The sequence below is a fragment of the Suricata suricatta genome, chromosome 12, assembly GCF_006229205.1.
Source record: "Suricata suricatta isolate VVHF042 chromosome 12, meerkat_22Aug2017_6uvM2_HiC, whole genome shotgun sequence".
Lineage (NCBI taxonomy): Eukaryota > Metazoa > Chordata > Mammalia > Carnivora > Herpestidae > Suricata > Suricata suricatta.
Window position 1 is genome coordinate 91,755,764 of NC_043711.1, and position 13,111 is coordinate 91,768,874.

At 51.8% G+C, this 13,111-nt stretch overlaps 1 protein-coding gene across 1 annotated transcript; it reads left to right on the forward strand.

The window, feature by feature from the left end:
• The first annotated feature begins 1,106 nt into the window (after positions 1–1,106).
• LOC115274922 (recombining binding protein suppressor of hairless-like protein) lies at positions 1,107–7,292 on the forward strand. The gene is made up of 6 exons (XM_029918462.1): positions 1,107–2,019; positions 2,399–2,508; positions 2,795–2,947; positions 3,852–4,007; positions 4,138–4,241; positions 4,330–7,292. Exons 1-6 carry the CDS (start codon positions 1,785–1,787, stop codon positions 4,601–4,603), a joined length of 1,032 nt encoding a protein of 343 aa, XP_029774322.1. The 5' UTR covers positions 1,107–1,784; the 3' UTR covers positions 4,604–7,292.
• Positions 7,293–13,111: the final 5,819 nt, after the last annotated feature.

A 13,111-nucleotide genomic window follows, 5' to 3' on the forward strand; every position in this document is an offset into this window, starting at 1 on the left:
TTTTAGCCACTCTGACTGGTGTGAGATGGTATCTCAGTGTGGTTTTGATTTGTGTTTCCTTGATGATGAGTGATGTTGAGCATTGTTTCATGTGCCTGTAGGCCATCTGGATGTCCTCTTTGGAGAAGTGTCTGTTTATGTCTTCTGCCCATACTAAAGACAAATTTAAAGTGACAATAAAAGGGCAGTCAAAAATATCTCTTCAGTGCCTGATATATGCCTAGCTCTGTGCTAAGACGCTGGATCTCTGCCTGTAAAATAAAGACAAGTGTCTGCTCTGGAGGAACCCACAGTTGGGCAGGGGAGATAGACCCTCATTGCTCATCAAAGGGACAGTTTCAAATAAGGACGGCCCTGGGTGCCAAATGACAAATCCCAGGGCTGCGGGCTTTGAGAAGGGGGCGGGGGCTGCAGAACAGTGACAACAGCACCATCACCCACAAAGTGAGGTGGGGGAAGGCATAGAAAGTGGACTTTCCTTGATGACATTAACAAGGATCATCCTGTTTGATGTTCACCACATTCCTCTGAAGTAGGTACTATCATTGTTGGAATGATAGGAGAGCATGAGGAAAATGAGGTCTGGAACATTCATCCATTCATTCAGTGAAGTCACCATTCAGGTGACTTGCCTAAGATTGCCCAGCTAGGAAGAGTCCCAGCCAGGATTTGAACTTGAGTCTGTGCGACTCCAGAGCCCCGTTCCTACCCCAACACCATATTTACCATCTGTTAGAAACCCCATAGAACGTCTCAGAGGCAGCCAATGCTCTGTCTGGCCCTTGGTATCAAGTAAGTGGAGGAGTGTGGTACCAGGGGTACAGATCCTGGAGCCAGGGGGCCTAGGTTTCAATCCTGGCTCTGCCATTGGCCGTGCTGTCTGGAGCAAGTTACTCTCTCTTTCTCTCTTTCTTGATGTTGTCGTTGTTGTTTTTCTTCGAGAGAAGGAGCATAAGCAGGGGAGGAGCAGAGGTGGGGGGGACAGCCCTGACGTGGGGCTCGAACTCATGAACTACGAGATCATGACCTGAGCCAAAGTCAGATGCTCAACCAACTGAGCCACCCAGACACCCCAAGTTGCTCTCTTAAATGGAAATAATATCTACCTCGGAGGAGTGTTGGGAGAATCAAATGAGCTAATACATAGCAAGCTTTAAAACAGTACCTGACATACAACAAACGTTAGCTATCATTATTACCCAGTGGATGGGAACTTGGGCTACGTATAAATTGAGCACCTACGATACCCCTGGCCCTGGAAGGGGAGAAAAGGAGGCGACCCAGTGCTTTCTCCCCAATTGGTCAAAGCTCGGTCAGAAAACAAAACCCTGGCTCTGACTATGTGTGATAATCTGGAAGAGATCGGTGTCAAACTCTAGAAATATCACACTGCTGTTTCACACCACATGGTATTTGCTTATGCAGTCCCCTGAGCAACTCCTACCTACTTCCTGCTCCCCAGCCCAAAGTGTAACTCCTCCAGGAAGCCCTCCTTCACCCAGCCCTTACCACATCATTTTGAAATTTTCTATTTGTCCCACCTCTCTGAGACTATGAATTCCTCCAGTGCAAAGCCAGTCGAATTCACCCTTTGGTGCCCAGTACCCAGCACAGTGCCTGCCCCCAAGGAGACACTGAGTGAAAACTTGGTAATATTGTGTATCGAGCTGAAGGACTCCAGGCAGCAAAAAGGAACAGGCAATGGGACAAAAGCAGGACTCCAGCCGGCACTTGGTAAAGGGCCACGAACTAGGATTGCCCAGTGTGGCTAGGCCAGTGAGTATATGAGGGGACCGACCCAGGGGACAGAGGACCAGGAAGTGCCTGGCAAGTACAAGGAACCAAGCCAGGCTTGGGCGCTGACTTCACCTCCCCTCACAGTGTGCATATCCTCGGGCTCAAAGGTCTCCCTCTTCAACCGCCTGCGCTCCCAGACGGTGTCCACGCGCTACCTGTCCGTGGAGGACGGCACGTTCGTGGCCAGCGCGCGCCAGTGGGCTGCCTTCACGCTCCACCTGGGTAACCGCACCAGCCGGCCCAGGGCCACCCATCAGCTTCTTTCATCTTCCCCTGAGAAAAGTAAACTTTGCCCAAGGAACTGAGGCTGGCCAAAAGTCCCAGTGAGTCTGTGACTAGTCCAGGCCATGCTGACTCCAGTATCCAGCCCTCTCGTTCCTCCCAAACCCCACCCCAGGGGCAGACATTTTCAAGGACGGCCACAGATGACCCCTCCAGGATGAGAACCTTCAGCCTCAGCTGTCTCCCTGCCTGCCAACCCTCCCCGCAAGATCCATGTGTGGTGTGGGGTGGAGCCAGAGGCCGGGAAGGCAGGGTTCGGAGGGGAGAAACTTGGGACCCCTGAAACCTTTCTTCCTTCCCTTCCCTCTTTTCACCCCAGCTGATGAACACTGTTCCCAAGGGGACTTCCCGCCGCGAGAGGGCTACGTCCGCTATGGCTCCCTAGTGCAACTCGTCTGCACTGTCACGGGCATCACCCTGCCTCCAATGGTATGAGAAGGGAGGACATACCTGGGGACGGTCCCCCCAGATCCATGCAGAAAGTCTGACCCACAAGGGCAGGGCCGGAAGGTGAGGGCCCACATCTTAGAGATAGATGCTCATTGTTACTCTGGGTACTCAGTGCTTTGTGGGGCCTGATGGAGGTAAAGGGTGGGGGATGGGGGAACCTGTCCGAGCCCATATGGCTATAGGATAGCAGAAAGCTAGCTGGGAAGGCAGCCTCTGTGCACCCAGGCACCTGCCGCCACGCTTCCTACCACCCCTTCTGTTGTAGATCATCCGCAAAGTGGCCAAACAGTGCGCGCTTCTTGACGTGGACGAACCCATCTCCCAGCTGCACAAATGTGCGTTCCAGTTCCCCGGTGATCCTCCCGGAGGGGGTGGCACTTATTTATGCCTCGCCACAGACAAGGTGGTGCAATTCCAGGTGAGAGAGAAAGAGTATTGGCAGCAAGCATCCTAGAAGGTCAGAACACAGAGAATAGGATGGTCATCATCATTTTAACTGCTCCCTGCTGAGTAACGCCCGCTTCTGTGGAATGTTAGAATCATAGACTATCAGGACAGAGTCTGAGAATGTAGAAAAAATAGTAATAATATTATTGAGCAAAACCCTTCCCAAAGAATATTAAAATCCTAGAATGTTGGAACATAAGATTTTAGAATGCAAATAAAATAATAATAAGTAATAGAATTGAGTATTGTGCAAAGAGCATTAGAATCATAAAATGTTCAGGGTTGCCTGGGGGGCTCAGTCGGTTGACCGTCGGACTCTTGATTTCAGCTTGGGTCATGATCTCATGGTTGGTGAGATCTAGCCGTGTGTCAGGTTCTGTGCTAACAGCGTGGAGCCTACTTGGGATTCTCTCCCTATCTCTTGCTCTTTCCCCTCCCCCCACACAAAATGTATAAATAAACATTTTTTCAAAGAATCATAAAATGTTAAGCAATAAAGCTGTAGAATGTGGAAATGTGTTATTATTAAGTGTACAACTCCCAAAAAAATATTATCATGGAATGTTGAGATAAAATCATAATATGTAGAAAATAACATTATTATTGGCCAATATTTCCTCCCAAAGCATTTTAAGACTGTAGAATAGAATTGCACAATGTTAAAAAACAATTCTAGAATCCTAAGAAAATAGATCTTTGGAAACCAGGGAGCTCAGGGAATTTACTTACCTCTGGGAATTTAAGGGTCTTGTCGAAGCTCACGGGCAGGTGAAGCTCAGAGCCCAGCACTGGACCCCAGGATGCAGAAGCCCAGGCATAACGCTGGCCCTTGCCATCCATGCTGGTGGCCACCATGCCCTCGGGTCTCCTCCCAGGCCTCCCCGTGCCCCAAAGAGGCGAACAGGGCCCTGCTCAACGATAGCTCTTGCTGGACCATCATCGGCACCGAGTCGGTGGAATTCTCCTTCAGCCCCAACCTGGCCTGGACCCGGGAACCCGTCACTCCGGTGCCCCTCATCAGCACCCTAGAGGTGAACTGGGGCGTGGCGGGGCGCAGGCGGGCAGGGATCTGACTGGGTGGGGGATTGGAGGGGGACGGGGGTGCCGGCGAAGGAGGGCAGCAGGCTCTCGGCCACCGCACCCCCTCCCTCCCGCCCCCAGCTGAGTGGTGGGGGCGACGTGGCCACTCTCGAGCTCCACGGCGAGAACTTCCACGCGGGGCTCAAGGTGTGGTTCCAGGACGTGGAGGCCGAAACCATGTACAGGTATAGGGTCGCCTCCCTTGGGCCGCGGGGAATGGGACGGGTGCGTGTCGGTGGCGGCCCTGCAGCCCTAACCTCGGTGCCACCCCAGGAGCCCGCGGTCCCTGGTGTGCGTGGTGCCCGACATAGCCGCCTTCGGCAGCGACTGGCGCTGGCTGCGCACACCCATCACGGTGCCCGTGAGCCTGGTGCGCGCCGACGGCCTCTTCTACCCCAGCGCCTTCTCCTTCACCTACACCCCCGAGTACAGCGCGCGGCCCGGCCCCCCGGGCGCCCCCGAGCCCGCCGCCGACGGCGACGCGCTGCTGGAGAGCATCCACCACGAGTTCACGCGCAGCAACTTCCACCTCTTCATCCAGACTTAGGTCCGCGCCCTCGCCTGGCCCTGCGGCGCTGGGTCCCAGGCCCCGCCCCCTGCTGGGAAGTGAGGGCCAGAGCCTGGGCGGCAGAGGGCTGTTGCCATAGAAACTGTCACTCACTCGTCTGTGTGCGTCCGGGAAGACCCGACCTGCGTGATGCTCGCCAGTCCCCAGCGCGCCTCTCCCGGTGTTTGTCTGTCTCACTCTTTCAATCAAGCAATCAGTCTCTCTCTCTCTCCCCCAGTACCTTTGCTCGTCTCCCTGTTTGTGTGTCCCCTCTGGTCCAACTTTGTCTCTCTCTGTTTCTCCCTGTGTCTCACTAGGATTTCACACACTCTTAGGAGCCAGGTCTGGGACACTAACCCTCTGTGCAGTTGTGTCTCCTCTTGAAGTCGACACACGTCGTTTCACGCACCCAGGCCTGGAGCATGGACTCTTGTGACAGGGCCCGGAGCAAGTCCTGCATGGACTAGTAGCTCTGAGCTGGAATACCGGCTTCCATCTAGATCCCCAGGTGGGGTCTGAAGTGCTGGCCCTCACCTGAGCGCCGAGTACTGCCTGGAGCACTGGGTCTCAGCGGGAGCACGGGGCTCACCTCGGACACCGAATCCCACCCAGCGCAGGGGGTCCTGCTGGAGCACCAGGCCCCACTGGAACACTGGGTCCCTCCTGGAGCGTGAGGATCCTGTCCTGGAGTACTGGGTTACACCGTGGAACACAAGACCTGCCCCTCCGTGTGCTCCCAGGGGCTGCAGCCAGGCATAGGACCCTGGCCTGTGTTTGCTCTGTGGCCCACTGCGTTGGTGCCCGCGCCAGGGGTCAGGTCTGGCCATCTTCGCAGTCCACCCAGGCACTTCTCTTGCAGGCCCCAGCAGGATACCGTCCTGCAGGTCAGGGATTCCTCTGCTGTTCCGAGGCAGAGTCCGAGCTGAATGACCCACCTCCCCAAGGAGGGAGGAGCTCAGTGTACTTCCCCCCCACCAACCCGCAAACAAACAGAAGGGACCACGAGTCTGATGGAGCAGAGAGCCTGCCATTTTGACCCTTTCTAGAGAAGGAAAGGGTTCAGAAGCAGCTAACATTCTTGAACTCCTGTCCCTGCCCTGGGGCCCACCTATCGGCTCTGGGGATGAGTTCCCTGCTAGCTATCCCCCCAGTCTAAGCAAAGATGCACCCCGGGCCCAGGAGCAAATGTAAGACAAGATACAGAACAATTCCAGGCAGAACTTCTGGGATCAGCTGGGCAATAACTCAGCTGAGAGAGGAGCTTCTCTGCATGGGGCCAAGGAACCAAATCACAGTCCACCCTGATCAACCTGCCCACCTCTGTCAAGGCTGTGCTTTACAGGGAAGCAGAAAAACCAGGCAGGGTCCTGGCTCAGGCCGTTGGAGCCACGGATCTACATACGTTGTGGGTGCCAGTCCCCATGGAGATGACTGCTCTAAAATGTGGGCCCACTCCTCTGGACCCTTCCAGATTCCGAGAAGGGCTCCTTCTCCAGGAAGTTTCTCTCCGGGCGGGGGGAGGCGGGTGAGGAAGAAGCCGACATTACCCAAGGGTAGGAAGTGATCTTTGCTCATTAAACTTCCCAAAATCATAGTGAAGTTCTGTCATCTGCCATCAGCAGGCTGAAACTCACTATGACCAGGAAAGAGAAGCTTGTTTAAGGGCCCTTCAAGGTCCCTGAGAGTGAATGCTGGCTGAGGAATGCAGGGGACAAGTTGAATGGGAAATGTCCCCTCCATGAGTGCCTACCTTGTGTTTGCTCTCACTGTCCCATGATGTCGTTGAAGCAGGAAGCCAGTTGTAGGAGAAAGAGTTTTACAGCACACCACACGGGGTGTTGGGGCACAAGAGCCCTCAAGGACTTCCTCTACCACTTCACAAGGCAGGAGTCCTGGAAGCCAAGATCCTAGGTTGGCCTGAAAGCCCAGGCCCTGCCACCCAGCTCTGTCATCTTTTGCAATCCCCCAGGGCACCATACAACCTTTGGTCCCACGTATGCACCCACTTGGAAGTCTGTGACCTCAAAGCCCTGGCCTGTCTTCTAAGTTCAAATTGCTGCACTGTGCTCAGAGGTCCTCCTAGCCTTGAGCCTGAATCCATCTGACATCCAATCCCCTCCCTCTCCATCCCCTTGCAGCAACCCACTGTCTATGTTCTTCCCTCTCACCACCCAGCCACCGAAGCCTGAGGACTCCACTTCACCTTCCTTCTGCACTAGAATAGGCTTGCTTCTTTCCTCTCCCTCCACCTACTTCCCTGATCTCCAAATCCAGCTCAAATGTCACCTCTTCCAAGATTTCCTTGAGGCAGGACCAGCTGCACACTTTATGGGGCCCAGTGCAAATAAAATGTATGGGAAAGAAGAAGAAAATGTATGGCCCCCTTGTTCAAAATCTATTTAGGATTTCAAGACAATGACAACAGAGCATAAAATCAAGGAAGGCGCTTCTAAGTCGGGAGCCTTGAGTGCACAATTCGCAGGCCCTGGGCCCCCCTGTATTCCCGTAGAACTTCAAGGGGCCCATGTCACCACCCACCCTGGATCAAAGGCCTTTATGTACATGTAAGTTGTCCCCTCTAGACTGTGAGCTCATGGGGAAAGAGGCTTATGGGTGTGTGTCCTAAAGGGCGCATTACCAGACCTTGAACTTTGAGTGGGGCTCAATAAATACCAAATTGTCTAGCGTTGGTTGCCTTGGCAGTTTGGATATTTGCAAGTGTAAAATAAGACCAGCAGGTGGCACTGTTTCCCTCCCAAGAATTAAGTTTTCAGTTATCCTTAGAGAACTGTGAGGGTCTTAAAAATCATCTTAACATTTTCATGCTGTCAGGATCAGAACCCTAGGGTTGAGAATCATTGCTCTGGTTCATATCCTTCCTCATTTTACCAATGAGGAATCTCAGACTCGGAGAGAAGGCCCCCGAAGCTCCAAGAGCACGTTGATAGCAGAGCCTAATTTAAGTCCTCTACTCCTGACGCTAAGTCTGGGGTTCTGAAGTTCTCACAGAGAATAAAGTCAAAATCTCTGTTGTAAAGTCTCCTAGCTTACCATTGCTCATGGTGCCTGAGGCTACACCATGAGCAAGCTAGTCTACAGGCTTATGCATTGACTTTTGGGTTTCTCTCTTTCATTTGTTTCTTTTAAGTGGGGTTTCCCCAAAGAGAATCTCACATTAACCACAGTGTGGGTAAAATTCTCAGACACCTTCCTCCCTGGGTTAGGAGGTAGACTGCTGAGGGCACAGACCGAGAAGACAGACAGGGAAGGAGGAAACAGCCTTATTTAAGGGGAATGAAACCAATAAGATAACATCCACTAAGTTTTACAAGAGTCATCCCTGACCATACTCACCCAAAAAAAAGGCCCTCCAGTCAGGCTTGGCTCTCTTCCTGACCCCAAGGGACAAAGGCAGACGGGGGCAGTAGTGGCACAATCATGCTTTCAGTGGTCAACCTGTGCTGTAGCTGACTGATGGCCCCAGAGGCAGGCAAGGTTCTAGGGGAAGGCAGAGCCTTGTCACCAGGTTCTTTATGGGTTCATTTCGATTACAGAGTGCTGAAGTAGAGCCCATTCTGCCAAGCTCATTGCCATGCCCCTGTCTGGTTCAAAACACCCTCCTCCCCAACCCTGGCTGGCTTCTGGAAGAGCGTCACCAGCGTTTCATCCCGGCTAGGGGTATCCTGGGCTTGGCTGATTTTGTCCTGATGTGTGTGTGCATGTGTATGCGTGTGAGCGTGTATACACACTTCTTCTTCCCACACTAATAACTCATATGTATTTTCAGAAGGCTCCCCTTAAAATCTAGGAATGCAGCTCAAATGGTGGCTTTTCAGACAGCAGCCATCTTGGAGACAAAGCTGTCTGTTTTAAGCTGGGCACTTTTGGCGAGTCACTTAACCTCTCTATGCTTCAGCTCCCCCTTCCGTAAAAGGGCAAGTATTTGTTCCACAGGACGTCATAAGGAATAAAATAACGAGTATATATAAAGCGACAGGGCCTGGCCCACTGAAATCACTTTCTGACGATGACAGTTGCCGTCATTGTCACCACTCCAGAAATATTTTTACAGATGATCCAGGCACTGCAGTCCCCTCCACTTAACAGATGGGGAAGCTGACAGTCCAGAGGGGGTAAGTGACCTGCCTGTTGGTTGTCTATGTTGTGTAACAACTACCACAAACATAGCAAGTTCAAACAACACCCATTTATTGCGCCTATGGTTTCCATGGATCGGGAGTCCAAGCACAGATTAGCTGAGGCTTCGGCTAAGGGTCTCCCAAGGCCATAATCCCATAATCCAGGTGTGAGCCAGGGCTGACAGGGCATCTCTCTGAGGCTCACAGAGCTGTTGGCAAAATTCACATCCTCGTAGCTGTGGAAATCATGGAAGCTTGCTTCTTCAAGGCCAACAGGAGAGTAGCTCTCTTACCAAGAAGGTTCCAGATCCTCTTAGTAGTGCTTTCAACTGATTAAGGTTGGCCCACCCAGGGTAATCTCCCTTTTCACTAACTCAACTAATTTGGGACTTCAATTACATCTGCAAAACCCCTTTGTCTTTCCTACCGTAACCCAGTCATAGGAGGGACATCCGTCGTGTTTACAGGTCCTGTCCACATTCAAGGGGAAGGGATATATACTGGAGTATACAAGAGCAGGCAAAAGTCTTAGGGGCCATCTTAGAATTCTGACCATCCCATCCCCCAAAACTGCATAGCAAGTTATTGCCAAGGGGACTCTATTCGGCCTGTCGGCCTCCCAGTGCCCCGTGGAGGAAGGGCCCCATAGAGGGGTCCGTGCTTCTCCAGCTTCAGACAACTGGCAGTACCATGAATAAAAGAGGCTCAGTATTGTCCAAATCCACTTTGCATCCTGTGCCCAATTCTCAGAAATAATATTATACCAAGTCCCACTCAGAGTCTGCTCTCTAGATCAGTTAAGTCCTGTGCAGTTTTGCCCACAAACAAGGCTATGGTAACCAGCCTTTGAGATGGCTTCTAATGAGTCTTGCCTCCTGAAGGTATTCATGCCCTTCCCTCTGCGGTCTCGTTTCACAATGAATACGACAGACCCGTGTGACCAACAGGATAGTGTGGAACGGACAGTGAGCGACCCCTGCCTCTCTTGGATCACCTTCTGGGAAAAACCAGCCACTGTGTAATGAGGGCATCAGCCCTTTGATGCCCTTTGAGGGTCCACGTGGCAAGGAGCGGAGGCCTCCTGTCGACAGCCAGCAGCAAGCTGCCAGACCCGTAGGTGCGCCATCTTGGAAGTGGGTCCACCCGCCCACTCAAGCTTCCAGATGCGCCAGCCCTGGGCAGCATTTTGACTACAACTGCACAAGACAACTACCTAGCTCAGCTACTCCCAAATTCCTGACCTGCAGACACTACTAGAGATAGTGGTCAGAAGACCCGAAATGTGGGGATAACGTTACACAACGATAGGTAACACAGAGGCCTTATGGAGCTATAACGCCTTACCCAAAAGATGGCGCAAATGAGAAATAAAGTGCCTTTTACTGAGCACTTACTGTACACCAGGCTCCGACCTACCTCCTTGTAGGCTGTTGGAGCACAAGGTAACAGCTGTTAAAAACTGAAATCCAAGTCCAAAGGTCATGACCCCTCATCTTCATCACCCAACACACACCTAACAGAAATTTGAGACAATGGAAATGTTCTGTGTCTGCACTCACCAATGGAGGAGTCAGCAGCTGCATGTGGCTACTGACCACTTGGGATGTGGCTAGCACAATTGAGGAACTGAATTTTTCGTTTTTAAAAATGAATTTAAATAGAAATAGCCACCTGTAACCCAGAGCTTCTATACTGGGCAGCCCAGGTCTAACAGATGTGAGGACCTTCTGCAAGAATCGGGTTATAAAGAACAGGGAGACCCACTCACGCTTCATGGAACTCAGGAGAACAGAGTGTGGGAGGGGCCCCAGGAGGGACCTGGAGACCAGACTTGCTGCTTCAGAGGGGGTCTGTAGGCCCCGAGCAGCCTCTGGAGCCCAAAGGCCTGGGTTCTAACCCCACTTCTGCTGTTGGTAAGCCATGTCACTTTCGACAAGTCAGGTAACCTCTTAGCTGCAGTGTCCCCATCTGTGTAATGGGGAAACTAACAGAACCGTATTTGTGGAGTCGCTGTGGGTTCAGATATGGGCTCTGGCGCATGCATGTGACACGAGGATTCGCTTCTGCTGATCCCCTCTGTATCCTTCCCACCCCAGCCGAGCCCTGGGCGATGTGGCACCAAGAGAAGACTACCAGAGCCTGAGGCCTTGGAATTCAGGTTTAACCCTGCAGACGAGCTAAGGGCAGGCTCCCCCTTGGTAGAAAGGCTCTTACCAGGATCAAGAGAGGCATTAGTGGGGCTTGTCCAGACCCATCGACTGCAATGCCTGCAGAGGCCACGCAGGTGACAGGAGTGAAACAGGTGGATAGACTGTGGCAAGACAGAAAACCCACATCTGGACAAGATGCTGCCTGTCAGCAACGTTCAGTTGTTGCCATGCAGCCAGAGAGGAGCCAAACCTTGAGTTTTTCCCCAAGAGGAGGAAATCTGGATTTATATGGGGAACATCCTCATTTCTATACTTGGCATCCAATCCAAGGATTTTGTGAGTCTTTTTTTAAAGCTTATTTATTTTAAGAGATCAAGAGAGCAAGCAGGGGAGGGGCAGAAGGAGGGGGAGAATCCAAGCCCCAACACAGGGCTCAAACCCACAAACCACGGGATCATGACTTGAGCCAAAACCAAGAGTCAGACACTCAACTGACTGAGCCACCCAAGCACCGCCCCCCGCCCCCTGCCTGCACCTCGTGTTTGTTTACCAGGTGTCATCTGAGCAACACACCAAGTTAGGCAGGACACGCCCCACAGGCCATCACTCGCACATTCTTTCTTTCCCCCTCTCCCGCTTTCTCGGGCTTCTTCTCTGCCTCCAGTGCTGACACCCCAAAGGGCCTGTGGAGATCAAAGGATACAGAACCCACAAAGGAGGACGTCTCACAAACCTTAAAATGACAGAGACAGGCAATTTAGAAAGTACCAGGTTTTATTATCTTCTTATCAAAAAGAAAAAAATCAGTAACAGACAACAGTGCAAGTTGGCTACAAGAGGTGCTCACTCCCAACACAGCCAGAGGGAAAGGACATGGCGGGGGTTGGGGAGGGGAGCCAGAGGACCCAGCCAGCCGGGCCAGGTTTGAGGTGGTGAAGGGCGCGGGAGGCAATGGCGGCCCCCGCCTCCCAACCCCAGCCAGTGGGGTCAGGAGAAGACGCAGCCTGCCCAGGCTAACTAACCCACCAGACCTCCTCTTTGTGGAGGAAGGATCACCGATGACAAGCCAGGACCCAGTCAGTCCTCCCCTATCCCCGCTTTGCCCAGGGAGACAAAGATCGCCCAGGCGTGGCTGGGGCTGGGGCTTGCCACACCAGTTCGGTTCTCCAGCACTGTGGTTGGACAGGTGCGCGTGGTCCACCTGTGCGCTCACTAGGGCAGCCACGGGCACTTGAAATGTGGTTAGTGTGCGTGAGGAATGAATTTTTAAACCTTATGTGATTTTAATTTGAATAACCACGTGTGGCTAGTGGTTACCTTGAGGGATAGCACGGCTCGCCAATGTTCTCTTAAATTTGGAGAAAAAAACCAAAGGACCACCAGCTGGGCTCTGAGTAGAAGCTAGAAAGAAGGTAGAACGGTCTACCCTCAACTATTCCAGCCCAATCAGGAGAAGGCAGCACGAACAGAGCAAGAGAGAGGCAAAAACCCACTCAGCCGCACAAAAATCCACTCACTCAACCATCCAGCCAACTTCAAATGGGACATATCACGCTATTTCCTGAAAAAATATATTTATCTATTTTTCTAGAACCAGGAGGAATAATAATATATTACAAGAAAAGAGACACAAATATCCCACCATCCCCTACATTATAGTTTGGGATCTGCTAGAAAACTATGTTTCAGCAAAAGCTACTTCTTAGAGGAAGCAGCTTCAGAAAGGGCCAAGGTCATGAGCAGGGGAGTGTTAAGTATAAAAAAAAAATGGGGAGGATATTTAAAAGAGGAAAGAAAGAGGCCCTGTCTGAAGCTATAAATAGTAAAAAAAAAATTTTTTAATAAAAATCATATCTCCGTCTCTTCTCTCATTTTCGAGAAACAAAAACAAAAAAACCATTAAATACAAACTTAGCAGGTACTGTGGAAAGTGCGAGAGAGTGGAGAACATCTCGTTACCGGCACACTCCTGCCCAGAGGCTCTGCATCAAGGAATGAACCATTAGAAAAAACATACCCCGTGTAAAGTCGATTCACAAACACTTTGCAAATCCACTTCAGTATGAACTTTCAGCTCTTTCCCCCACCCTCTCCCCCAAATAAAAAAGGCTGATTTCCAAAAGTCACTTGAAAGAGCCGAGAATGGCCCAAAGTATATACCACAGACTCCTGTAGTGTGGTCACAAGTGCCCTGTGATGGACACATCAAGGTGCAGATG